At 45.7% G+C, this 27,833-nt stretch overlaps 2 protein-coding genes across 4 annotated transcripts; both read left to right on the top strand.

Annotated features, from left to right (window-relative positions):
- Positions 1-203: 203 nt before the first annotated feature.
- On the top strand, positions 204-10,283 carry LOC144249251 (cytochrome P450 4A11-like). Of its 2 annotated transcripts, XM_077791537.1 has the most exons (12): positions 204-392; positions 1,590-1,731; positions 2,408-2,452; positions 2,943-3,070; positions 4,915-5,036; positions 5,398-5,552; positions 5,961-6,067; positions 6,154-6,344; positions 6,446-6,579; positions 7,484-7,548; positions 7,694-7,770; positions 10,024-10,283. In XM_077791537.1, exons 1-12 carry the CDS (start codon positions 204-206, stop codon positions 10,190-10,192), a joined length of 1,524 nt encoding a protein of 507 aa, XP_077647663.1. In that variant the 3' UTR covers positions 10,193-10,283. The 2 variants fall into 2 exon arrangements, with proteins under 2 accessions (XP_077647663.1, XP_077647664.1); XM_077791538.1 differs by lacking the exons at positions 7,484-7,548; positions 10,024-10,283 and having other exon boundaries at positions 7,694-7,749.
- Positions 10,284-14,599: 4,316 nt separating this feature from the next.
- LOC144249250 (cytochrome P450 4A11-like) lies at positions 14,600-26,484 on the top strand. 2 transcript variants are annotated; one of them, XM_077791535.1, is made up of 12 exons: positions 14,600-14,849; positions 16,065-16,206; positions 16,882-16,926; positions 17,416-17,543; positions 19,379-19,500; positions 19,861-20,015; positions 20,410-20,516; positions 20,603-20,793; positions 20,895-21,028; positions 21,936-22,000; positions 22,146-22,222; positions 24,487-26,483. In XM_077791535.1, exons 1-12 carry the CDS (start codon positions 14,661-14,663, stop codon positions 24,653-24,655), a joined length of 1,524 nt encoding a protein of 507 aa, XP_077647661.1. In that variant the 5' UTR covers positions 14,600-14,660; the 3' UTR covers positions 24,656-26,483. The 2 variants fall into 2 exon arrangements, with proteins under 2 accessions (XP_077647661.1, XP_077647662.1); XM_077791536.1 differs by lacking the exon at positions 16,065-16,206 and having other exon boundaries at positions 14,692-14,849; positions 24,487-26,484.
- Positions 26,485-27,833: the final 1,349 nt, after the last annotated feature.

Genomic DNA, 27,833 nt, shown 5'->3' with positions numbered 1-27,833 from the left:
GGTGTGTGCATGGCCATTGCCTCTGTCCACTGATAAGTTTTTGACCTCACTGTTTCCCAAGGTGAAACTTTCAGGTTAATCAATTCTGTACACTGAGATCAAGCCCTGCCCGCACAGTTCACACTACCACAAGTGGGTGGGACGTTCCTTCCAGACTTAATCAGTGACAAAGGGACAGTGAGTAACACAGAAGCTTCTGCACCATGAGCATCTCTACACTGAGCCTCACCAGATTCCCGGGCAGCATCTCTGGGCTCCTCCAAGTGGCCTCACTGCTCAGCTTGCTTCTGCTGCTGTTCAAGGCAGCCCAGTTCCTCCTGCACAGGCAATGGCTGCTCAAAGCCCTTCAGCAGTTTCCATCTCCACCATCCCACTGGTTCTTTGGCCACAAGGTAGGAAGAAATGGGAAGGGGAGTAGGAGGGAAGGGAGACTTCAGCCCAAAGACTGGCCAGGAAGTCCACAGGACAAAGCCTGTTGCTGGCAGGACAAAGCCTGTTGCATGCTCTAGGCATCTGAGGAACACCCGGATTACCTCTCAGGCTTGGCCCATCCCAGCACCAGGAGCTTACTCCTTTAAAAGAAGCCTGTCCTGCTGTTACTCACCTCTGTCACTCACTCTATCACCATGCAGATCTGACATCTGTCCTTGCAGCCTGGTACCTTAGAGGACTGTTGTTTGTTCTTCCTGAGTCTTTTCTTCTCAAGGACAAGCTCACCTAGACCCCTCAAAGATCCTCCATCTCAGAACCAGCCTTCTACAGTCTTTCCTGCCCCACTCACAGACTAGGATACTCTTTGGTCCTGAGTTTGCTCTGAAACACAGATATCAGTGTGATGGAGTCAGTATCCTGAGGAGATCATTCTGGGATAACAAAGGGCATGAATATGAGGAGGAGTCAGGACATAGGGAATCAGCTACCTCTGCTCAGGTGGGGGGACCAAATGGATAGGTTTGTTTCTAGAATGTGTGTTTTGAGGGGGCAAATGTATGTCATGGGTATAGGAGACAGGAATAGCAGCACATTTTTTTTTTTTTTTTTTTTTTTGCTGGTGAGGGTGACTGGTTTTAGTGTTAACCTCCAAACAAGATTTGTTTATCTCTCCCTCAACGCATCTTGCATGTGAGGTCTTTGGGATTTGGGCACCCCAACACTGTCTTGTACCCCAGTGCCCAGAGCAGAGCCTGGCCCCTTGTGTAGAGTCAGAGGAAGGAGAGAAAGGAAGAGCCTGAGGGCAGTGGAGGGAGGGGGCCAAATTCCTGCACTTCCAGCACTGAGGGAGCTCACAGAGCATGATAAGGGACAGCAGGGAGAGAAGCTCTGCTAGGAATTGTGCTCTGAACACACTCAAGAGGAGGTGGAGGATGTCCACACAGACAGCTGAGGCTCTGCCCCCCACAGCTCTACTCTCCAGGGCCACAGGATCCAGCTTAGGGCAGCACACGTAGGTTAGCAGAAACAGCTCCAAAACCCTGAGTTCTGCTGAAAGATCCAGAAATATGTCCTGATGGTTATGCTGCCCTTCACTACAGTCCCTAAGCCAGAAATAAAAGATGATTTTTAAAACCTTGTCTTTCCCCTGATATCAGATCCCGAAAGACCAGGAGCTACAATACGTTCTGAAGTGGGTTAATGAGTTCCCAAGTGCCTTCCCACACTGGCTGTGGGGCAGCAAAGTGCGCTTCCTCATCTATGACCCTGAATACATGAAGGCGATTCTGGGGAGGTCAGGTGAGAGTGAACCCCCTCTCAGCAGGCTCAGTTTTTCTCTTTTGAGATCATACCTGGGTCTCTGAAAGTCCAGACAAATTGGCCATTCATAAGTAGATGTGAATAATCTACCTACTGCTTTCCCTGGATACACCTACTACTTGGGCAATAGTATTTACTTCATAGTGGACATTAAAATAGCTTGTGGCACTATTTTTTTGTCTTTTTCCTGTCTTTTTAAAAAACTAATTGAGAAAATCAGTGAGGTATATGAGTTGTATCTATTGAGGTGATTTGTTAGGTATATTGACTGTATCTGAGAATCAAACTTCATATCCAAGTGACCTTGGTTTGAAACCCCCAATTTCCCCCTGTTTAGATAATAAGCTATCTAAGCCACCACTCATTGTGAACACACCCCAAGGCTCAATCATATTCTGTGGCATTGAGAACATGTCCCGTATTACTTTTCAGCTTCTTATTGTAGTCCTGCTGGTCCAAGGAGCCTGTCTTCCTGAGCCATTTTACAGTCTCAACAGAGACCAAATGGGATGGGAGGCAGTGGGAGGTGACATGCGACAAAATGCCAATTGATAGTCATCAGTCACTTATGACAGCCCATGGCCTCAATCACAATTGCCCCGGGTCTGTATTATTTGTTTGCTGTTTGTAACTAATCCCATTACTTAATTTTCAGATCCAAAAGCTCATAGTACATACAGATTTGTGGCTCCCTGGATTGGTATGTACATCTAAGAGTGGGCACTCTGAAATTAGGGTTGGCAAAATCTCTCTCTCTGATTCACAGAGAACAAGAGTTGATGAGCCACTACTGTGATTGTCCCTAAATGAAGCTTCATTTCTTTTAATCTATCCAGACCCCCACCCCTTCTGCAAGCTCTTGTGAGCCCTCCTGAGGCTAACTCCTTCCACCTCTCCTTCTAGGTACCTCCAAACTGTCTCAGCCTGACATGGACTTGGGTACCTCTTTTTTCCTGCCCACAAATCCTTTCTACATCTCCTTTGCAGCTGTCATAATCACATCAGATGCACCAGGCCAACTGGGAAATCCATATTCCTGAAAAGTGCCAGTCATTACTGTGTTTGTCCAAAGATGTTCTGCCCTCTGGGTTCTCTCCCCCAAGAGTTCCACTATTTGTCTATCTTAAATTGTCCCCACTCTCCATCTCTCATTGCCCACTCACTGATGCACACAACCATATATGACCCAGGGTATGGTTTGCTCCTGTTGAATGGGGAGACATGGTTCCAGCACCGCCGGATGTTGACCCCAGCCTTCCACTATGACATCCTGAAGCCCTACGTGGGAATCACAGCTGACTCTGTCAGAGTGATGCTGGTGAGTCTCTCTCTTTCATTCCCATTCACTCACTCAAGGCCTACACTCAGATTCCACAGCCTAACAGCCATCGAAAACAGTCACATGGAACAACAATCTAAGGCCATTACTGTGAGAGTGAGTTCTTCAAAAGTTGAAGGAGCAGAGTGGACCCAAAAGCAGGATATAGTCACTTCCTTATGGTCCAAGGCAGACAGCATCATGGTGGATATAGACTCCTCTTCCTACTTCCAAGTTTTCAGCACAGTGAACTGCAGGAGGAGTTGATCCAGCTTAGCACTGCCAATCCTGGGGTAGGATTCTCTCAGGGTGGAGTTGAGGGCTTCCATGTGGACTTGAGTGACCCATGTATTGATATGGACACCAGGTCCACATCTCACAGTGAACCTGCCCATCCATCACATCCATCAGAACTCAGATGAATGATCTGACAGTGCTCAGCAACTTTTCTTTTTTTTTAATTGGTGTTCGAAACATTACAATGCTCTTAACATATCATATTTCATACATTTGATTCAAGTGGGTTAGGAACTCCCATTTTTACCCTGTATACAGATTGCAGATTCACATTGGTTACACATCCACATTTATCCCTACTGCCATACTAGTGTGTATTGTATTTTGTTGCCTTTCCTATCCCCTTCCCATACCCCTGCCCTCCCCTCCCTCCCATCTTCTCTCTCTACCCCATCTACTGTAATTCATTTCTCTCTCTTGTTTTTTTCTCTTTCCCCTCACATCCTCTTATATGTGAATTTGTATAACCCTGAGGGTCTCCTTCCATTTCCATGTAATTCCCCTTCTCTCTCCCTTTCCCTCCCAACTCTCGTCCTTGTTTAATGTTAATCTTCTTCTCATGCTCTTCCTCCATGTTCTGTTTTGAGTTGCCCTCCTTCTATCAAAGAAGACATTCGGCATTTGTTTTTTAGGGATTGGCTAACTTCACTTAGCATAATCTGCTCTAATGCCATCCATTTCCCTTCAAATCCCATGATTTTGTTATTTTTTTTAGTGCTGAGTAATATTCCATTGTGTATAAATGCCACATTTTTTTTTTTTACCCATTCATCTATTGAAGGGCATCTAGGTTGGTTCCACAGTCTAGCTATTGTGAATTGTGCTGCTATGAACATCGATGTAGCAGTGTCCCTGTAGTATGCTCTTTTTAGGTCTTTGGGGAATAGTCCGAGAAGGGGAATAGCTGGGTCGAATGGTGGTTCCATTCCCAGCTTTCCAAGGAATCTCCATACTGCTTTTCAGATTGGCTGCACCAATTTGTAGTCCCACCAGCAATGTATAAGTGTACCCTTTTCCCCACATCCTCCCCAGCACTTGTTGTTTGACTTCATAATGGCTGCCATTCTTACTGGAGTGAGAGGGTATCTTAGCATGGTTTTAATTTGCATTTCTCTGATTTCAGCAACTTTTCTTGAAGGATAATGAAAAGAATTATTTTCAATATGTGGCTTGTGAGCCCCAGAGATTCAATTTGCTTAACATTATCTTGTCCTCATATTTGGTATTCTGTTAGTTTTTAAGTTTAGGTCATGAATTTGAAACCTAAAGAGTGTCTCAGGAGCTTTCATCAATCAAATGGTCAGAAGTGATTGCCTAAAATTCTAAATTTAATAATCTATTATGTAAATGTTTGTTCCATTTTGTAATAAAAATTTCTGAGAAAGAGGCAGCAGAATACAAATATTTGCTTGAACTCTTCATTTGAGAAAATTTGTGTGACCCTGAGATTCAGGAAAGAATACTTGGAGATGCAGGGAAAGAGGGTAACCTAGTCAGCACAGGCCTTCTGAGGAACTGCATAGGGTAATGACCTTCTTCCTCCCCAGGACAAATGGGAGCAGCTTATTGGACAGGACTCCCTAGAGATTTTTCAGCATGTCTCCCTGATGACCCTGGACACCATCATGAAGTGTGCCTTCAGCCACCAGGGCAGTATCCAGCTGGAGAGGTCAGTGCCAAACTGACCTCTTGTTCTAACTAACTGGTGTAAATTTACCCCAGAGTCAGTGATGCATCTTGGATGCTCATAAATAAAATGGGAGATTCTTATCCTGGTCTTAGGCCAAGGCCTGATCCCTGACTAGACCCAAACATGCTCCAGACATAGGTCATTGATTCCTGCATGGGGTAGAAGTCTGGTTATCATGCCATCTTCTAAAGTCCCAAAGCTCACAAGAGATGTAACACAGATACAAGGTGTACCTCAGTGTTGTCTGTCCACAGCATTAAAGGAATCTCCTAATAGAACTCACACTGCTTCCAAGTCTCGTGGCTCCACAATCCAATCTGTTCTTCAATCTCTCCATCAGAAATTCCAAGTCCTACATTCAGGCTGTTGGGGATCTGAACTACCTGCTTTTTTCTCGTATGAGGAATGTCTTTCACCAGAACGACACCATCTACAGACTGACCTCTGTTGGCCGCTTGTTCCACCATGCCTGCCAGCTTGCCCATGAGCACACAGGTTCTGTCTCTAATCCTGTCTCCTTTCCTTTACCAGGTTCAGTCTAAGAGATAGGGCCATGGCCCATGAGACAGAGGCAGGGCACCTGCTAACCATGAAAATAAACTAGGGCACCCTCATGTTGGCACTATCCTACTGCAAGTGTTAGGAGCTGAGATGTTAGTGTGTCAGGTACAGCACAATACCAGTATCATCACATTAGCAGTGTTGAATGAGACCTATCCCACCAGCAATCAACAGGGACTCCCATGGGAGGTCGGCCTGCATCAGATGGTGCTAGACTCCCACACACCCACTCACCTGTGCATTCTGAGGTCCACAGGACACCCAGATTGTCATAGGGGTAAAATGGCTTATTAGGGGTTGTTGTAGCTGTGTATTTGCCTGGTAATTCCTATCCTGGGACAGATCAAGTGATCAGGCAGAGGAAGGCTCAGCTGCAGAATGAGGGAGAGCTGGAGAAGATCAGGCAGAAGAGGCACTTGGATTTCTTGGACATCCTTCTGTGTGCCAAAGTGAGTATGTGGTGGGTGGAAAAACCAGAGACTTTGCCTAGGAGAGGGAGGAACAAACCCTGCTCTCTAATCTATGGACTCCCCAGATGAAGAATGGGAGCAGCCTGTCTGATAAGGACCTTCGTGCCGAGGTGGACACCTTCATGTTTGAGGGCCATGACACCACAGCCAGTGGTATCTCCTGGATCTTCTATGCTCTGGCCACAAACCCTGAGCATCAGCAGAGGTGCAGGGAGGAGGTCCAGAGCCTCCTGGGGGACGGAGCCTCCATCACCTGGTGAGTGAGAGCTCAAGAGGTGGGAGAGCCCTGCCTCTGGTAGGGGCAAGCTGCTGGTCTTCCTGGGCCCTGCCTGCGCCTCAGGATGGCCTTCACCTCAGGGACCACATGGACCAGATGCCCTATACCACCATGTGCATCAAGGAGGCCCTGAGGATCTATCCACCAGTAACAAGTGTGAGCAGAGATCTTAGCAAACCTCTCACTTTCCCTGATGGATGCTCCTTACCCAAAGGTATGACCTTTGTATACTCACCTATTCACTCTCTAGGGAAACAATGGATGAGAGATCCACCTGATTTTTAGTTTTTATTAGCTTCTCTCAGCCTCCCTTTCCTCCTCTATAGAAAGCATAGTTACTCTGAAATTTTGATGAGTCTTATGAAATTCTGGACTTGAAGCTTAAAATCAGAAAAATTTCTATAAAAAATGTCAACCTCTAGATTAATATCAGCCTCCAGATATTATCCTTGTGATTATCAGTATTTGAGAAGAGCAGGGTAGAGAAAGAATCATACAGAGTTGAGAATATATATATATATATATATATATATATATATATATATATATATATATATAAATGCCTCAAGGCAAATGAAAGAGATCATGAAAGTCCATGTTACAAGTCAATGTGGTCCTTAGAATGTAAGGATTGGTCAGGATCATAGAAGGGAGAAGCTGATATTCCTGCCCTGTTAGGAAGCCACCTTTGGCTCACCCAACATTGTGTCTGAACATTGCTCTGGCACATGCCAGCTGTGTGAATATGGGAAAGATAACCTCACTGAGACGCCAGTATCTCATATGAAAACGGGTGTAGACCAGTGTATTCTGAAGGGTGCTCATGAGGGTTGGTTGAGAGCATGCCTACTCTCCACAGTTTCATGGAAGGTATTGGATGGCTGTGTGTTGTCACTTCATTTGGTGTAAGCAGTGAGTCTCCAATATTTTCTTGTTCTTATTCCTAGGCTGACAGTTTTCTTTCCTTACTGTCACTCAGATGCTTTGTAAAGTCATTCTACTCAAAGTGACGATTTCGGGACCCATGCAACTTAGGTGTGCATGTTTTCTGCTGTTTGAGAGACCAGAGCTATAGCCCAGTAGGGTAATTAGTCATCTGTCTCCTAACTATCCCACAGGTTTCATGGTCACACTCTCCATTTATGGCCTTCATCACAATCCGAAGGTGTGGCCAAACCCAGAGGTAGGAGGCCTTGTGGGGAGGGAAGGGGATGATGTGATGATCAAACCCTCTTCTTGCTCCCTCATCTGTGGATCATGTCCCACCATGATTGGAAAGCAGGGACTTGATCCCAACTTGTCCTGGTTTCCTGCTGCTCTCTCTGCAGGTGTTTGATCCTTCTCGATTTGCACCTGGATCTTCTCGACACAGCCACTCCTTCCTGCCCTTCTCAGGAGGATCAAGGTGAGATGTCCCCTGAGTGCCAATGGGGTGGGGAGAATGGGGAGTCTCTGTTCAAGACCCAATATTTTGATTCCCTAGTGTTTTTTAAGGCTTCTTCATGTAGGCCATTGTTTGTTGGCTTTTGTGGGTAGAAGTTGTTGTGTGTTTGTGCCTGTGCCCCAAAGACAGGACACACTGTGGAGAGTTTGATCCACCGCCCTACCCAATGGCCAACCATTTGGTGAGTTAAACACCAAAATAATAGAAGTTTGGACCACAAGTTTCATTGTGTCTTGGTGTTTTATTCATTTTGGAGTATGAATTTTCAGAATTAGATTTGCATATACAATTGACACTTCACATGCTTGGTTTCCTCAATTCTCAAGTATCTTAAGAGGTGGATTTCTCTTTCTTCCACATTTTCTATGAGCTCATCACCTTTTCTGCTTAATTCCTCAGTAGGCACTTGGAATTACTCCTTGTTGTTCTTACTGTAAAGCCATCCGTGTAGAGTTTGCAGCCTGTTGTACCGGGGTGGACACCAGTGAGTGTGATTTCAAGAAGTTTTGGCTTCTGCCCTCCAATTTTTGGTCTCATATTAATATTCACAATGGGTGTTCATGTTCCCAGTGAGAAAAATTCTACATTTGGAGAGAGATCTCTACCCAAAATCCATGGCATAGGATGAGGAAGCTAAATGCCTCAGAGAAAACTATTCAGGCAATACAGAGCACATACTGTCTTACACTCAAAAACACACCTGAAGTTGCAGTTAAGCTGGACAGGCCATTTCAAAGGGGCTGTTATGAAAGGCCAGCAAGGCTACAGGAATCAGCCTGTGAAATACACATTACCATAAACCTACTAAATTGATTAGTAGGTAGATGTTTCCAAGTCAAACATCTGTGAATTTTACAATGCTGAATCAAATTTCATAGAACAGGCATAAAATAAAATTGTCCATGGAAAAATCATATGTCTTAGATAAAATTTATCCTGGAATTGATAACTTCCTATTAGATACTGGCTACAAATTATGGCACTGACGTTGGAGGACAGGAGACTATAAGGTAGCTCAGTTACTAGGTAGGAATTCACTGTGTGTCCAAATGCATTTGAAATTTACAGTTCAACTAATCTAAGTTATATGAAAGTATTAAAAAATTGTGTGTCTCTGTGCCAAGTCCTGTGCTCTGAGGCAAGTGTCTGCTCTCTGTTCAGTGAGAACAGAAAGGTGTTGTTCAGAATCAGACAACTGCAATTGAGACAAATATCACTCTTTCAAAAACTTTGTGACTTTCTCATCACTCATTGAACATTGATGCAAGTTTCTTTGTCCCTGGCACTGTTGGAGGCCATTGGTTGTGGTGGCTACTTGAATAAAACACTGATGGTAACTTGGGAGAGAGAGGGTCAGCCAGCAGAGGGTTAAGATTCAGCTGGCCATTGTCCTGAGCCTTGAGGATGTTCAGGCAGAGTAGAAGGAGGACATCCTCAGCAACCTCAAGAATATGAGCTGAAGCAGGAAGTGGGGCTGGGCAGGTGAGAGGTGGGTGAGGCAGTAGCCCACAGAGGGTGAGCAGGGAGGTGAGGCCTTGGATACTGCCCTTACTGGTGGGGGGCATGGGAGTAAGGAGGGAGGGGAGTCAGGGAGACCAGTGAAGCCTGGAAGAAGAGACTGAAGATGGCAAGAGGGATATTTCTGGAGTAGAAGTCTAGAGATGCTGGTGGACCAAGGGTGTGAGGGGAGGCTGGAGCCTGACCACTGGGTGGGAGGAGATGGAATCAGAGCAAACAGATCCCCAGCACAATGTCCTAATAAGATGACTCTGACATCTGATTCTGCCATCAGAATCCTTTGACGCCAGAGATATGATCCCAGGGAGTGTGGTCCACACATTCCCATGCAGTCCAGACCAGTGATAACCACACGGATGAACCAGAAACCCTCAGTAGAGAGACTCAACTAGCCAATGACTTATTCTTAAAATGGAAAGTGTTATTAGAGTTGATTGTTCAGTGTGCTAGCCTTACCTTACCTTAGCAGAGATTTCATGTCTATGAATGTAGAAGTGGAGTCAGAGCTTTCTATAGACGAGTAGGGGCCTTGACAAAGGGCAGGAGAGTGTGAATCCAGGCTAGAAGCAGAGCTGTATGCCACCTCTAATTAAAGGAGGTTTCTGAATCTTCGTTCTTATCAGGAGCTCAGGGCTCAAGGCCTCCCCAGCTCAGAGTGGGGCCTGAGACCACTTTCTTTGTCCCTGCCTGGTTCAGGAACTGCATTGGGCAACAATTTGCCGTGAATGAGCTGAAAGTGGCCGTGGCCCTGACTCTACTTCGTTTTGAGCTACTGCCAGATCCCACCAGGGTCCCTGTACCCATGTTACTCCCTGTTTTGAAGTCCAAGAATGGAATCCACCTGCGTCTCAGGAAGCTCCAATAATTCTGGTGGAACAGAGGACAAGTCTGCAGGCCAGCTGCTTGACATTTTGTGTTTCTGTCACCTGTTCTTGTACTCCTTCCATTGCCCCAAAACTGCTTTCAATCTTTTAATCTGCCCTTCTCCCACCTGCCCGCTCTCCTGCCTCCTGTCCTGTCTGTTGGCCCTCTGTCTCTCACCTAACCACAGGCTCCCTACCTGTTTCTTTTTCTATCTGTCTCTCACCTGCCTGTATCTCTATCCCCTGGTCACCTGCCTGCCCACCACCCTGTCTGTCCTTTACCAATCATTTTCCCTTGTGTTTCTTGTCTGTCCATCTGAGATTCCTACTGTTGCTATAAAAATGACAACAACCTCAGTGGCTTTGTATGACAGAAATGTAGTTCCTTTTGGTTCTGAAGATCAGAGTTCTAACATGGATTCATTGCAGTGTACCCAAGGACATTGGAGTACCACAGCACATCTATTACCTGGAGCTACATTGCTGGGCTTCAGGACCCATGGTCAATATTCAAATCCTGCAACACCGTTGAATCTCTCTACTTCTGTCTTCACATCAAATCTTTATCATAAGGACCTTTTTGATAACAATGTGCCCACTGTGTTGCTAAGACATGATCATAGTTCTCCCAGGGAGTTGAGGATGTGTACATAAATGAGCCATTATTCATCCTAGCACACTTCCTTCCTGATTGTCACCCAATCTGTCCATGTATATCTCTCCTGAAAATCTATTATATAAACCTTTTCTTCTCTCCCTCCTGCATGCAATAAAGTTCACAAAATTTTATGAAGTGTCTGCCCTCCCTTGAAAGTAAATGGAGAGAAAAGAGATGGATGAATGGGAAAAAGAAGAAACAGGTATCTTCTAATGAAGTGGCACCCAATTTCTCCATAGAAATGCCCTCTTCACCATGGCTGATTTTAGGACTGTCAGCAAAAGAGTCTCTGCTGAGGGCCATTGCCAAGTAGGAATGACGCATCGAAATTTCCTTGCCAGTGTACCCCATGTTGCTTAGAGGAAGGACTTGTGGAAATGGACTTGCCTTGGACATTCGCTGTGACATTGCATGTATGTTTGAGAAAGGTGACCCTGCTCAAGGACCAGGGTGGATCCGGGTTTAGGGAGGATCCTACTGGATTAGGGCGGATCCAGGGTTAGGGTGTATCCTGCAGGTTTTAGGGAGTATCCGGCTCCTTGGGTTTAGGGCATTCCCACTTTAGGACAATCTGGGTTTAGGGCAGTTCCAGGTTTAATGTTATTCCTGCTGGGAATAGGGTGTATCCTGCTGCTTGAGTTCCCCTTGAGTTCTCCTGGGATTCAGAAAATATTTGGGATTCTAAGCCTGGTGGAGTCAGTGAATTTTGAGGCAGAATGTGGATTTCCCAGAACGTGTTTGTGAGGGCCGGTGTGAGTTCGGGAATAAAGAATTGCTGTTTGAATCTACAAAGCTGTGAGTGGCTCGTGATTCTGTGCCCAGCCAGACTGTGGCAAGTCTCTGCAAAAGAGTCCAATGTAGATAAACTTCCTATTTTCGTGTCACTCTGTTTTACTTGGCCACTGGCCGTGAAGATACCAGCACTCCAGGTGCTGGACACCCCCTTAGTAGTTTTTCACAAACATATTCAGTATAGTACTTTGTAGAACTGTGCAAACAAGGCCTCTGGCCTTGATCTGGGCTTCACAGAGATGTCTACATTTTTAAGATAAGTTACAATTGGGCTCCATGGTAATAGCTGGCAGGGGGGGTAAGAAAGGGGAGATAAAGCTCTCCCCTTCTCAGGTGTTGTCCTTGAAGGGTTAACTTGCCCAAAACAATGAAAGAAAAAGCTGCTTTTATGTGAACTTCTGCAGACTGTGAACTTCTGAGCCCCTCCCGTTACATGCTGGATATAAACTCTGAAACTCCCTGAACATGGGGTTCAGGGGATTGATTGATTATAGCAAAAGCTGTGCCCTCTGAACCTGGCTGCAGCCAAATAAAACTGTTTCCTGTTACCTTTGGTGCCCTGCCTTGTTTGTCCCTACAACACTGAGGAAGGAGAAGATGACATCTGCCTGGCCAGATGCATGCCCACATACTCCAGGAGGCCTTGTTCCTGAGACCCCCTGATGCCCCTTAACTGCCCATGGGTTCTGTGCAGCTGATCTTAGAATTCCCTTGTAGTACACAGAAGCTCACATCTGTTGGGGTAAGAAAACAGGCCTACATTTTATCCAAGAGTTCCTACTCCTCAAGTTCAGGTCTTCTAAATATCACCAAGATAGACCCTGAACTGAGCAGCAATGCCACATGGTGGTGCCCTGCACCCTGAGTGGCCATCCCAAACCAATCCTAGCCTATAGACTGGAAACCATAGACTGAGGTCTGTTTGTAGCGTGACACCACCTTCTGTTCTCTAAATGGGCTTCTCCCCGGGAGGGCGGGGGGGGGGGTGGCCACCAGCCAGGGTCCTCCTCTCAGGTTCCTGGTTGCCCTGGACAAATTCAGCCCTGCACTAAGAGGAACCACAGAAGGCAAGCTGGACAGGAAATGCCTGCTCCAAGGATGAAGGAAGGAGAGAGATGGGAGTGTCCTGAACAGGCTGAATGGCAGTCTTCTGGCATCAGGTGGGACAGGAAGGCTCATGCTGGCCATGCTCAAGTAAAGATTTGATCATTACCCTAAACACTGAGTACTCACTACTCTAAAGAAGACATAAGAATTGAAAGGAATGAGGAAAAAGGTGAGAGAAATGTGATGTAAATAGTTACATGCTCCTCTGCCCTTGGGTTCTGAGAGGACACAGGATCAGAGGACAAAGAGAAGAACTCTGCCCCTTCTTGATTAATGAATCACCCGTCATGATGTCAGGCAATGAAGGAGCTGGTGGGAAAAACCATGTGGATGAGTGAAGGGGTCAGGCCAGAAGGAACCTTGCAGCTGCTGGGAGAGCCAGCTTCCCCCAGATTCTTCCTGAAGTATCTTGTGTTTTACTCTCTGAATCCTGCATTTGGTTTGGTTTGATCTTGGAGAACTATGAGAAGTGAGAGTAAGGGTCTCTAAGATGTGAACCTTCCCTAATTCTCCATGGTGTGTTGGAGACTGATCTTCCAGAGGCCACCCACCCTCAGGTGGTCTCCTATTCCTTCCTTCTCACCTGGTGGACATTTCATTGCTCCAGTATAGCTTTATCCTATTTTCCTATACTGATGTCATTTTCTTCATTGACTCACAAGACAGTGAGGCTGAGAAATATTCTTGAAATTGTTGAAAAGACTGAAAGAATGAGCTGCACTCAAGAGTAATTGGGAAAAGGATTAATGGCCTCTTACAAGGAAGACACTGAACTCAGAGAGGATAAGTTGCCAGATCCTCCATCTCAGAACCAGCCTTCTACAGTCTTTCGTGCCCTACTCACAGACTAGGATACTCTCCTGAGTCCCACTCCAGTGCTCCACTCAGAGCGTGGTCACCTGGATCATATAACAGCATGGTGCATATGGAGAGTCTCAAGGAATATTTCTGAAGCAGCTGGGACTCACACACTGGAGTTGAACAGTTGGGCTCAGATTTGGTTGCCAATAAGAAAGGATTCTAATCCCACCACCCATTTTCTTTGACCATTTTCCTCTGAACACCTCACGTTATGTCTTTGGAATAATAATTTTTTCATCAAACTGAATGTTTGATGGATTAGGCTAGGAATTTCTTCAACTGTGAGTTCATGTGTGTTCTTTATATAGCTTGACCCACCCCCTTCCTAGCCCCTAGTTGGTACTCAAAACATATTTGTGTGCAATAAGGAGTAGAGAAAGTGAGTCTGTGCATGGCCTTTGCCTCTGTCAGTTTATAAGAGTTAAACCTCCCTGTTTCCCAAGGTGGATCTTTCAGGTTAATCAATTCTAGACTCAGGTCAATTTTTGTCTCACCCTGCTCCCTCCCACCTGTGGGTGAAGCAATAATCCCAGACTTAGTCAGGGCTGGTCAGGGTATCTTAGTGACTATGAGGGAGAGCAAGTGATGTGGAAATTTCTGCACCATAAGTCTTCAAAGCAGGTCATGAGGTTCAGTGCTAAGCCTTCCATTTACCACTTTGTAACAATAAACTTTTCATTATAAATAATGGCAATAGGTTCTCACAACACAGCCACACCTACAGAATGTTTGAATAATTACCTCTGCAATTCTGGGTTCAGGTCCTTTCTGCTACACCAACTAGAATGTAGCCTAGCACATAGTTGGTGCCCAACAAGAATATGTCATCAGTATGGAGAAGGGTAAATGGGTGTGTGCATGCCCATTGCCTCTGTCCACTGATAAGGTTTTGACCTCACTGTTTCCCAAGGTGAAACTTTCAGGTTAATCAATTCTGTACACTGAGATCAAGCCCTGCCCGCACAGTTCACACTACCACAAGAGGGTGGGACGTTCCTCCCAGACTTAATCAGTGACAAGGGGACAGTGAGTAATACAGAAGCTTCTGCACCATGAGCATCTCTACACTGAGCCTCACCAGATTCCCGGGCAGCATCTCTGGGCTCCTCCAAGTGGCCTCACTGCTCAGCTTGCTTCTGCTGCTGTTCAAGACAGCCCAGTTCCTCCTGCACAGGCAATGGCTGCTCAAAGCCCTTCAGCAGTTTCCATCTCCACCATCCCACTGGTTCTTTGGTCACAAGGTAGGAATAAATGGGAAGGGGAGTAGGAGGGAAGGGAGACTTCAGCCCAAAGACTGGCCAGGAAGTCCACAGGACAAAGCCTGTTGCAGGTAGGACAAAGCCTGTTGCATGCTCTAGGCATCTGAGGAACACCCGGATTACCTCCCATGCTTGACCCATCCCAGCACCAGGAGCTTACTCCTTTAAAAGAAGCCTGTCCTGCTGTTACTCACCTCTGTCACTCACTCTATCACCATGCAGATCTGACATCTGTCCTTGCAGCCTGGCACCTTAGAGGACTGTTGTTTGTTCTTCCTGAGTCTTTTCTTCTCAAGGCCAAGCACACCCAGACCCCTCAAAGATCCCTCATCTCAGAACCAGCCTTCTTCAGGCTTTCCTGCCCCACTCACAGACTAGGATACTCTTTGGTCCTGAGTTTGCTCTGAAACACAGATATCAGTGTGATGGAGTCAGTATCCTGAGGAGATCATTCTGGGATAACAAAGGGCATGAATATGAGGAGGAGTCAGGACATAGGGAATCAGCTACCTCTGCTCAGGTGGGGGGACCAAATGGATAGTTTTGCCCCCAACTGAGGATGTTTCCAGAATGTGTGTTTTGAGGGGCAAATGTATGTCATGGGTATAGGAAACAGGAATGGCAGCACATTTTTTTTGCTGGTGAGGGTGACTGGTTTTAGTGTTAACCTCCAAACAAGATTTGTTTATCTCTCCTTCAACGCACCTTGCATGTGAGGTCTTTGGGATTTGGGCACCCCAACACTGTCTTGTACCCCAGTGCCCAGAGCAGAGCCTGGCACCTTGTGTAGAGTCAGAGGAAGGAGAGAAAGGAAGAGCCTGAGGGCAGTGGAGGGAGGGGGCCAAATTCCTGCACTTCCAGCCCTGAGGGAGCTCACAGAGCATGATAAGGGACAGCAGGGAGAGAAGCTCTGCTAGGAATTGTGCTCTGAACACACTCAAGAGGAGGTGGAGGATGTCTACACAGACAGCTGAGGCTCTGCCCCCCACAGCTCTGCTGAGGCACACAGCTCTACTCTCCAGGGCCACAGGATCCAGCTTAGGGCAGCACACATAGGTCAGCAGAAACAGCTCCAAAACCTTGAGTTCTGCTGAAAGATCCAGAAATATGTCCTGATGGTTATGCTGCCCTTCACTACAGTCCCTAAGCCAGAAATAAAAGATGATTTTTAAAGCCTTCTCTTTCCCCTGATATCAGATCCCGAAAGACCAGGAGCTACAATACGTTCTGAAGTGGGTTAATGAGTTCCCAAGTGCCTTCCCACACTGGCTGTGGGGCAGCAAAGTGCGTGTCCTCATCTATGACCCTGAATACATGAAGGCGATTCTGGGGAGGTCAGGTGAGAGTGAACCCCCTCTCAGCAGGCTCAGTTTTTCTCTTTTGAGATCATACCTGGGTCTCTGAAAGTCCAGGCAAATTGGCCATTCATAAGTAGATGTGAATAATCTACCTACTGCTTTCCCTGGATACACCTACTACTTGGGCAATAGTATTTACTTCATAGTGGACATTAAAATAGCTTATGGCACTATTTTTTTGTCTTTTTCCTGTCTTTTTAAAAAACTAATTGAGAAAATCAGTGAGGTATATGAGTTGTATCTATTGAGGTGATTTGTTAGGTATATTGACTGTATCTGAGAATCAAACTTCATATCCAAGTGACCTTGGTTTGAAACCCCCAATTTCCCCCTGTTTAGAAATAAGCTATCTAAGCCACCACTCATTGTGAACACACCCCAAGGCTCAATCATATTCTGTGGCATTGAGAACATGTCCCGTATTACTTTTCAGCTTCTTATTGTAGTCCTGCTGGTCCAAGGAGCCTGTTTTCCTGAGCCATTTTACAGTCTCAACAGAGACCGAATGGGATGGGAGGCAGTGGGAGGTGACATGGGACAAAATGCCAATTGATAGTCATCAGTCACTTATGACAGCCCATGGCCTCAATCACAATTGCCCCGGGTCTGTATTATTTGTTTGCTGTTTGTAACTAATCCCATTACTTAATTTTCAGATCCAAAAGCTCATAGTATATACAGACTTGTGGCTCCCTGGATTGGTATGTACATCTAAGAGTGGGCACTCTGAAATTAGGGTTGGCAAAATCTCTCTCTCTGATTCACAGAGAACAAGAGTTGATGAGCCACTACTGTGATTGTCCCTAAATGAAGCTTCATTTCTTTTAATCTATCCAGAACCCCACCCCTTCTGCAAGCTCTTGTGAGCCCTCCTGAGGCTAACTCCTTCCACCTCTCCTTCTAGGTACCTCCAAACTGTCTCAGCCTGACATGGACTTGGGTACCTCTTTCTCCTGCCCACAAATCCTTTCTACATCTCCTTTGCAGCTGTCACAATCACATCAGATACACCAGGCCAACTGGGAAATCCATATTCCTGAAAAGTGCCAGTCATTACTGTGTTTGTCCAAAGATGTTCTGCCCTCTGGGTTCTCTCCCCCAAGCGTTCCACTATTTGTCTATCTTAAATTGTCCCCACTCTCCATCTCTCATTGCCCCCTCACTGATGCACACAACCATATATGACCCAGGGTATGGTTTGCTCCTGTTGAATGGGGAGACATGGTTCCAGCACCGCCGGATGTTGACCCCAGCCTTCCACTATGACATCCTGAAGCCCTACGTGGGAATCACGGCTGACTCTGTCAGAGTGATGCTGGTGAGTCTCTCTCTTTCATTCCCATTCACTCACTCAAGGCCTACACTCAGATTCCACAGCCTAACAGCCATCGAAAACAGTCACATGGAACAACAATTTCAGGCCATTACTGTGAGAGTGAGTTCTTCAAAAGTTGAAGGAGCAGAGTGGACCCAAAAGCAGGATATAGTCACTTCCTTATGGTCCAAGGCAGACAGCATCATGGTGGATATAGACTCCTCTTCCTACTTCCAAGTTTTCAGCACAGTGAACTGCAGGAGGAGTTGATCCAGCTTAGCACTGCCAATCCTGGGGTAGGATTCTCTCAGGGTGGAGTTGAGGGCTTCCATGTGGACTTGAGTGACCCATGTATTGATATGGACACCAGGTCCACATCTCACAGTGAACCTGCCCATCCATCACATCCATCAGAACTCAGATGAATGATCTGACAGTGCTCAGCAACTTTTCTTTTTTTTTAATTGGTGTTCAAAACATTACAATGCTCTTAACATATCATATTTCATACATTTGATTCAAGTGGGTTAGGAACTCCCATTTTTACCCTGTATACAGATTGCAGATTCACATTGGTTACACATCCACATTTATCCCTACTGCCATACTAGTGTCTGTTGTATTTTGTTGCCTTTCCTATCCCCTTCCCATACCCCTGCCCTCCCCTCCCCTCCCATCTTCTCTCTCTACCCCATCTACTGTAATTCATTTCTCTCTCTTGTTTTTTTCCCTTTCCCCTCACATCCTCTTATATGTAATTTTGTATAACCCTGAGGGTCTCCTTCCATTTCCATGCAATTTCCCTTCTCTCTCCCTTTCCCAACCACCTTATTCCTTTTTAAAGGTAATCTTCTTCTCATGCTCTTCCTCCCTGTTCTGTTTTGAGTTGCCCTCCTTCTATCAAAGAAGACATTCGGCATTTGTTTTTTAGGTATTGGCTAGCTTCACTTAGCATAATCTGCTCTAATGCCATCCATTTCCCTGCAAATCCCATGATTTTGTCATTTTTTTAATGCTGAGTAATATTCCATTGTGTATAAATGCCACATTTTTTTTTATCCATTCATCTATTGAAGGGCATCTAGGTTGGTTCCATAGACTAGCTATTGTGAATTGTGCTGCTATGAACATTGATGTAGCTGTATCCCTATAGTACGCTCTTTTTAGGTCTTTGGGGAATAGTCCCAGAAGGGGAATAGCAGGGTCAAATGGTGGTTCCATTCCCAGCTTTCCAAGGAATCTCCATACTGCTTTTCAGATTGGCTGCACCAATTTGCAGTCCCACCAGCAATGTATAAGTGTACCCTTTTCCCCACATCCTCGCCAGCACTTGTTGTTTGACTTCATAATGGCTGCCATTCTTACTGGAGTGAGATGGTATCTTAGCATGGTTTTAATTTGCATTTCTCTGATTTCAGCAACTTTTCTTGAAGGATAATGAAAAGAATTATTTTCAATATGTGGCTTGTGAGCCCCAGAGGTTCAATTTGCTTAACATTATCTTGTCCTCATATTTGGTATTCTGTTAGTTTTTAAGTTTAGGTCATGAATTTGAAACCTAAAGAGTGTCTCAGGGGCTTTCATCAATCAAATGGTCAGAAGTGATTGCCTAAAATTCTAAATTTAATAATTTATTATGTAAATGTTTCATTTTGTAATAAAAATTTCTGAGAAAGAGGCAGCAGAATACAAATATTTGCTTGAACTCTTCATTTGAGAAAATTTGTGTGACCCTGAGATTCAGGAAAGAATACTTGGAGATGCAGGGAAAGAGGGTAACCTAGTCAGCACAGGCCTTCTGAGGAACTGCATAGGGTAATGACCTTCTTCCTCCCCAGGACAAATGGGAGCAGCTTATTGGACAGGACTCCCTAGAGATTTTTCAGCATGTCTCCCTGATGACCCTGGACACCATCATGAAGTGTGCCTTCAGCCACCAGGGCAGTATCCAGCTGGAGAGGTCAGTGCCAAACTGACCTCTTGTTCTAACTAACTGGTGTAAATTTACCCCAGAGTCAGTGATGCATCTTGGATGCTCATAAATAAAATGGGAGATTCTTATCCTGGTCTTAGGCCAAGGCCTGATCCCTGACCAGACCCAAACATGCCCCAGCCATATGTCCTTGATTCCTGCATTGGGTAGAAGTCTGGTTATCATACCATCTTCTAACGTCCCAAAGCTCACAAGAGATGTAACACAGATACAAGGTGTACCTCAGTGTTGTCTGTCCATAGCATTAAAGGAATCTCCTAATAGAACTCACACTGCTTCCAGTCATGTGGCTCCACAATCCAATCTGTTCTTCAATCTCTCCATCAGGAATTCCAAGTCCTACATTCAGGCTATTGGGGATCTGAACTACCTGTTTTTTTCTCGTGCGAGGAATGTCTTTCACCAGAACGACACCATCTACAGACTGACCTCTGTTGGCCGCTTGTTCCACCATGCCTGCCAGCTTGCCCATGAGCACACAGGTTCTGTCTCTAATCCTGTCTCCTTTCCTTTACCAGGTTCAGTCTAAGAGATAGGGCCATGGCCCATGAGACAGAGGCAGGGCACCTGCTAACCATGAAAATAAACTAGGGCACCCTCATGTTGGCACTATCCTACTGCAAGTGTTAGGAGCTGAGATGTTAGTGTGTCAGGTACAGCACAATGCCAGTATCATCACATTAGCAGTGTTGAATGAGACCTATCCCACCAGCAATCAACAGGGACTCCCATGGGAGGATGGTGCTAGACTCCCACACACCCACTCACCTGTGCATTCTGAGCTCCATAGGACACCCATATTGTCATAGGGGTAAAATGGCTTTTTAGGGGTTGTTGTAGCTGTTTATTTGCCTGGTAATTCCTATCCTGGGACAGATCAAGTGATCAGGCAAAGGAAGGCTCAGCTGCAGAATGAGGGAGAGCTGGAGAAAATCAGGCAGAAGAGGCACTTGGATTTCTTGGACATCCTTCTGTGTGCCAAAGTGAGTATGTGGTGGGTGGAAAAACCAGAGACTTTGCCTAGGAGAGGGAGGAACAAACCCTGCTCTCTCATCCATGGACTCCCCAGTTGGAGAATGGGAGCAGCCTGTCTGATGAGGACCTTCGTGCCGAGGTGGACACCTTCATGTTTGAGGGCCATGACACCACAGCCAGTGGTATCTCCTGGATCTTCTATGCTCTGGCCACACACCCTGAGCATCAGCAGAGGTGCAGGGAGGAGGTCCAGAGCCTTCTGGGGGACGGAGCCTCCATCACCTGGTGAGTGAGAGCTCAAGAGGTGGGAGAGCCCTGCCTCTGGTAGGGACAAGCTGCTGGTCTTCCTGGGCCCTGCCTGCCCCTCAGGATGGCCTTCACTTCAGGGACCACATGGACCAGATGCCCTATACCACCATGTGCATCAAGGAGGCCCTGAGGATCTATCCACCAGTAACAAGTGTGAGCAGAGATCTCAGCAAACCTCTCACTTTCCCTGATGGACGCTCCTTACCCAAAGGTATGACCTTTCTATACTCACCTATTCACTCTCTAGGGAAACAATGGATGAGAGATCCACCTGATTTTTAGTTTTTATTAGCTTCTCTCAGCCTCCCTTTCCTCCTCTATAGAAAGCATAGTTACTCTGAAATTTTGATGAGTCTTATGAAATGCTGGATTTGGAGCTTGAAATCGGAAAAATTTCTATAAAAAATGTCAACCTCTAGATTAATATCAGCCTCCAGATATTATCCTTGTGATTATCAGTACTTGAGAAGAGCAGGGTAGAGAAAGAATCATACAGAGTTGAGAAGATATATATATATATATATATATATATATATATATATATATATATATATATAAATGCCTCAAGGCAAATGAAAGAGATCATGAAAGCCCATGTTACAAGTCAATGTGGTCCTTAGAATATAAGGATTCTTCAGGATCATAGAAGGGAGAAGCTGATATTCCTGCCCTGTTATGAAGCCACCCATTGGCTCACCCAACATTGTGTCTGAACATTGCTCTGGCACATGCCAGCTGTGTGAATATGGGAAAGATAACCTCACTGAGACGCCAGTATCTCATATGAAAATGGGTGTGGACCAGTGTATTCTGAAGGGTGCTCATGAGGGTTGGTTGAGAGCATGCCTACTCTCCACAGTTTCATGGAAGGTATTGGATGGCTGTGTGTTGTCACTTCATTTGGTGTAAGCAGTGAGTCTCCAATATTTTCTTGTTCTTATTCCTAGGCTGACAGTTTTCTTTCCTTACTGTCACTCAGATGCTTTGTAAAGTCATTCTACTCAAAATGACGATTTCGGGACCCATGCAACTTAGGTGTGCATGTTTTCTGCTGTTTGAGAAACCAGAGCTATAGCCCAGTAGGGTAATTAGTCATCTGTCTCCTAACTATCCCACAGGTTTCATGGTCACACTCTCCATTTATGGCCTTCATCACAATCCGAAGGTGTGGCCAAACCCAGAGGTAGGAGGCCTTGTGGGGAGGGAAGGGGATGATGTGATGATCAAACCCTCTTCTTGCTCCCTCATCTGTGGATCATGTCCCACCATGATTGGAAAGCAGGGACTTGATCCCAACTTGTCCTGGTTTCCTGCTGCTCTCTCTGCAGGTGTTTGATCCCTCTCGATTTGCACCTGGATCTTCTCGACACAGCCACTCCTTCCTGCCCTTCTCAGGAGGATCAAGGTGAGATGTCCCCTGAGTGCCAATGGGGTGGGGAGAATGGGGAGTCTCTGTTCAAGACCCAATATTTTGATTCCCTAGTGTTTTTTAAGGCTTCTTCATGTAGGCCATTGTTTGTTGGCTTTTGTGGGTAGAAGTTGTTGTGTGTTTGTGCCTGTGCCCCAAAGACAGGACACACTGTGGAGAGTTTGATCCACCGCCCTACCCAATGGCCAACCATTTGGTGAGTTAAACACCAAAATAATAGAAGTTTGGACCACAAGTTTCATTGTGTCTTGGTGTTTTATTCATTTTGGAGTATGAATTTTCAGAATTAGATTTGCATATACAATTGACACTTCACATGCTTGGTTTCCTCAATTCTCAAGTATCTTAAGAGGTGGATTTCTCTTTCTTCCACATTTGCTATGAGCTCATCACCTTTTCTGCTTAATTCCTCAGTGGGCACTTGATGAATCACTGAAATATTTCCATATATTTAGAATTACTCCTTGTTGTTCTTACTGAAAAGCCATCCGTGTAGAGTTTGCAGCCTGTTGTACAGGGGTGGACATCAGTGAGTGTGATTTCAAGAAGTTTTGGCTTCTGCCCTCCAATTTTTGGTCTCATATTAATATTCACAATGGGTGTTCATGTTCCCAGTCAGAAAAATTCTACATTTGGAGAGGGATCTCTTCCCAGAATCCATGGCATAGGATGAGGAAGCTAAATGCCTCAGAGAAAACTCACTATTCAGGCAACACGGAGCACATACTGTCTTACACTCAAAAACACACCTGAAGTTGCAGTTGAGCTGGACAGGCCATGCCAAAGGGGCTGTTATGAAAGCCCAGCAAGGCTACAGGAATCAGCCTGTAGCCTTGATTAGTAGGTAGATGTTTCCGAGTCAAACATCTGTGAATTTTACAATGCTGAATCAAATTTCATAGAACAGGCATAAAATAAAATTGTCCATGGAAAAATCATATGTCTTAGATAAAATTTATCCTGGAATTGATAACTTCCTATTAGATACTGGCTACAAATTATGGCACTGACGTTGGAGGACAGGAGACTAAGGTAGCTGAGTTACTAGGTAGGAATTCACTGTGTGTCCAAATGCATTTCATTTTTACAGTTCACCTAATCTAAGTTATATGAAAGTATTTAAATATTGTGTGTCTCTGTGCCAAGTCCTGTGCTCCGAGGCAAGTGTCTGCTCTCTGTTCAGAGAGAACAGAAAGGTGTTGTTCAGAATCAGACAACTGCAATTGAGACAAATATCACTCTTTCCAAAACTTTTTGACTTTCTCATCACTCATTGAACATTGATGCAAGTTTCTTTGTCCCTGGCACTGTTGGAGTCCATTGGTTGTGGTGGCTACTTGAATAAAACACTGATGGTAACTTGGGAGAGAGAGGGACAGCCAGCAGAAGGTTAAGGGTCATCTGGCCATTGTCCTGAGCCTTGAGGATGTTCAGGCAGAGTAGAAGGAGGACATCCTCAGCAACCTCAAGAATATGAGGGAAGCAGGAAGTGGGGCTGGGCAGGTGAGAGGTGGGTGAGGCAGTAGCCCACAGAGGGTGAGCAGGGAGGTGAGGCCTTGGATACTGCCCTTACTGGTGGGGGGCATGGGAGTAAGGAGGGAGGGTAGTCAGGGAGACCAGTGAAGCCTGGAAGAAGAGAATGAAGATGGCAAGAGGGATATTTCTGGAGTAGAAGTCTAGAGATGCTGGTGGACCAAGGGTGTGAGGGGAGGCTGGAGCCTGACCACTGGGTGGGAGGCAGATGGAATCAGAGCAAACAGATCCCCAGCACAATGTCCTAATCAGGAGATGACACTGACATCTGATTCTGCCATCAGAATCCTTTGATGCCAGAGATATGATCCCAGGGAGTGTGGTCCACACATTCCCATGCAGCCCAGACCAGTGATAACCACACGGATGAACCAGAAACCATCAGTAGAGAGACTCAACTAGCCAATGACTTATTCTTAAAATGGAAAATGTTATTAGAGTTGATTGTTCAATGTGCTAGCCTTACCTTACCTTAGCAGAGATTTCATGTCCATGAATATACAAGTGGGGTCAGAGCTTTCCATAGATGAGTAGGGGCCTTATCAAAGGGCAGGAGAGTGTGAATCCAGGCTAGAAGCAGAGCTGTATGCCACCTCTAATTAAAGGAGGTTTCTGAATGCTTAGTCCTTATCAGGAGCTCAGGGCTCAAGGCCTCCCCAGCTCAGAGTGGGGCCTGAGACCACTTTCTTTGTCCCTGCCTGGTTCAGGAACTGCATTGGGCAACAATTTGCCATGAATGAGCTGAAAGTGGCCGTGGCCCTGACTCTACTTCGTTTTGAGCTACTGCCAGATCCCACCAGGGTCCCTGTACCCATGTTACTCCCTGTTTTGAAGTCCAAGAATGGAATCCACCTGCATCTCAGGAAGCTCCAATAATTCTGGTGGAAGAGAGGACATGTCTGCAGGCCAGCTGCTTGACATTTTGTGTTTCTGTCACCTGTTCTTGTACACCTTCCATTGCCCCAAAACTGCTTTCAATCTTTTAATCTGCCCTTCTCCCACCTGCCCGCTCTCCTGCCTCCTGTCCTGTCTGTTGGCCCTCTGTCTCTCACCTAACCCCAGGCTCCCTACCTGTTTCTTTTTCTATCTGTCTCTCACCTGCCTGTATCTCTATCCCCTGGTCACCTGATTGCCCACCACCCTGTCTGTCCTTTACCAATCATTTTCCCTTGTTCTACTTGTCTGTCCATCTGAGTTTCCTACTGTTGTATAAAAAATGACAACAACCTCAGTTGGCTTTGTATGACAGAAATGTAGTTCCTCTTGGTTCTGAAGATCAAAGTTCTAACATGGATTCATCTCGGTGTACCCAAGGTCATTGGAGTACCACAGCACATCCAGGGCCATTGGTGTGCCTCTTCCTTTTGTCATTTCCATTACTTGGAGCTGCATTGCTGGGCTTCAGGACCCATGGTCAATATTCAAATCCTGCAACACCTTTGAATCTCTCTACTTCTGTCTTCACATCAAATCTTTATCGTAAGGACCTTTTTGATAACAATGTGCCCACTGTGTTGCTAAGACATGATCATAGTCCTCCCCGGGAGTTAAGGATTTGTACATAAATGAGCCATTATTCATCCTAGCACACTTTCTTCCTGATTGTCACCCAATCTGTCCATGTATATCTCTCCTGAAAAAATCTATTATATAAACCTTTTCTTCTCTCCCTCCTGCAATAATGTTCACAAATTTTTATGAAGTGTCTGCCCTCCCTTGAAAGGAAATGGAGAGAAAAGAGATGGATGAATGGGAAAAAAGAAGAAACAGGTACCTTCTGATGAAGTGGCACCCCCCTTTCTCCACAGAAAAGCCCTCTTCACCATGGCTGATATTAGGAGTGTCAGCAAACGAATCTCTGCAAAAGAGTCCAATGTTGATAAACTTCCTATTTTCATGTCGCCCTGTTTTATTTGGCCACTGGCTGGGAAGATACCAGCACTACAGGTGCTGGACACTTCCTTACTAGTTTTTCACAAACAAATCCAGTATAGTACTTTGTAGACTGTGCAAATAAGGCCTCTGGCCTTGATCTGGGCTTCACAGAGATGTCAAAATTTTAAGAGAAGTTACCAATTGGGCTCCATGGTAACAGCTGGAAGGAGGAGGAAAGAAAGGAGAGAAGCTCTCCCCTTCTCAGGTGTTGGCCTTGAAGGGTTAACTTGCCCAAAACAGTGAAACAAAAAGCTGCTTTTATGTGAACTTCTGAGCCCCTTCCCTTACATGCTGGGTATAAAACTCTGAAACTCCCTGAACTTGGGATTCAGGAGATTGATTGATTACAGCAAAAGCTGTGCCCTCTGAACCTGGCTGCAGCCAAATAAAACTGTTTCCTGTTACCTTTGATGCCCTGCCTTGTTTGTCCCTACAACACTGAGGAAGGAGAAGATGACATCTGCCTGGCCAGATGCATGCCCAAGTACTTCAGGAGGCCTTGTTCCTGAGACCCCCTGATGCCCCTTAACTGCCCATGGGTTCTGTGCAGCTAATCTTAGAATTCCCTTGTAGTACACAGAAGCTCACATCTGTTGGGGTAAGAAAACAGGCGGCCTACATTTTATCTGAGTTACTACTCCTCAGGTCTTCTAAATATCACCCAGATAGACCCTGAGCTGAGCAGCAATGCCACATGGTGGTGCCCTGCACCCTGAGTGGCCATCCCAAACCAATCCTAGCCTATAGACTGGAAACCATAGACTGAGGTCTGTTTGTAGCATGACACCACCTTCTGTTCTCTAAATGGGCTTCTCCCAGGGAGGGCGGGGGGGGGGGTGGCCACCAGCCAGGGTCCTCCTCTCAGGTTCCTGGTTGCCCTGGACAAATTCAGCCCTGCACTAAGAGGAACCACAGAAGGCAAGCTGGACAGGAAATGCCTGCTCCAAGGATGAAGGAAGGAGAGAGATGGGAGTGTCCTGAACAGGCTGAATGGCAGTCTTCTGGCATCAGGTGGGACAGGAAGGCTCATGCTGGCCATGCTCAAGTAAAGATTTGATCATTACCCTAAACACCGAGTACTCACTACTCTAAAGAAGACATAAGAATTGAAAGGAATGAGGAAAAAGGTGAGAGAAATGTGGTGTAAATAGTTACATGCTCCTCTGCCCTTGGGTTCTGAGAGGACACAGGATCAGAGGACAAAGAGAAGAACTCTGCCCCTTCTTGATTAATGAATCACCCGTCATGATGTCAGGCAATGAAGGAGCTGGTGGAAAAAACCATGTGGATGAGTGAAGGGGTCAGGCCAGAAGGAAACTTGCAGCTGCTGGGAGAGCCAGCTTCCCCCAGATTCTTCCTGAAGTATCTTGTGTTTTACTCTCTGAATCCTGCATTTGGTTTGGTATGATCTTGGAGAACTATGAGAAGTGAGAGTAAGGGTCTCTAAGATGTGAACCTTCCCTAATTCTCCATGGTGTGTTGGAGACTGATCTTCCAGAGGCCACCCACCCTCAGGTGGTCTCCTATTCCTTCCTTCTCACCTGGTGGACATTATAGATTTATCCCATTTTCCTATACTGATGTCATTTTCTTCATTTACTCACAAGACAGTGAGGCTGAGAAATTTTCTTGAAATTGTTGAAAAGACTGAAAGAATGAGCTGCACTCAAGAGTAATTGGGAAAAGGATTAATGGCCTCTTACAAGGAAGACACTGAGCTCAGAGAGGATAAGTTGCCAGATCCTCCATCTCAGAACCAGCCTTCTACAGTCTTTTCTGTCCTGCTCACAGACTAGGATACTCTCCTGAGTCCCACTCCAGTGCTCCACTCAGAGCGTGGTCACCTGGATCATATAACAGCATGGTGCATATGGAGAGTCTCAAGGAATATTTCTGAAGCAGCTGGGACTCACACACTGGAGGTGAACAGTTGGGCTCAGATTTGGTTGCCAATAAGAAAGGATTCTAATCCCACCACCCACTTTCTTTGACCATTTTCCTCTGAACACCTCATGTTATGTCTTTGGAATAATAATTTTTTCATCAAACTGAATGTTTGATGGATTAGGCTAGGAATTCCTTCAAGTGTGAATTCGTGTGTGTTCTTTACATAGCTTGA

Source organism: Urocitellus parryii, chromosome 11 (genome assembly GCF_045843805.1).
Source record: "Urocitellus parryii isolate mUroPar1 chromosome 11, mUroPar1.hap1, whole genome shotgun sequence".
Classification (NCBI taxonomy): Eukaryota; Metazoa; Chordata; class Mammalia; order Rodentia; family Sciuridae; genus Urocitellus; species Urocitellus parryii.
The sequence above is the reverse complement of the archived record's forward strand: the minus strand, read 5'-3'. Positions and strand labels throughout refer to the sequence as shown.

Bases quoted from the DNA above. Each gene is read 5' to 3' on its own strand.
- LOC144249250 (XM_077791535.1), top strand. From the start codon at position 14,661: ATGAGCATCTCTACACTGAGCCTCACCAGATTCCCGGGCAGCATCTCT. The intron at 19,501-19,860 runs GTCAGTGCCAAA...TCTCTCCATCAG, and splicing joins GGCAGTATCCAGCTGGAGAG to GAATTCCAAGTCCTACATTC. The intron at 20,794-20,894 runs GTGAGTGAGAGC...CCTTCACTTCAG, and splicing joins GACGGAGCCTCCATCACCTG to GGACCACATGGACCAGATGC.
- LOC144249251 (XM_077791537.1), top strand. From the start codon at position 204: ATGAGCATCTCTACACTGAGCCTCACCAGATTCCCGGGCAGCATCTCT. The intron at 6,580-7,483 runs GTATGACCTTTG...ACTATCCCACAG, and splicing joins TGGATGCTCCTTACCCAAAG to GTTTCATGGTCACACTCTCC. The intron at 7,549-7,693 runs GTAGGAGGCCTT...CTCTCTCTGCAG, and splicing joins AGGTGTGGCCAAACCCAGAG to GTGTTTGATCCTTCTCGATT.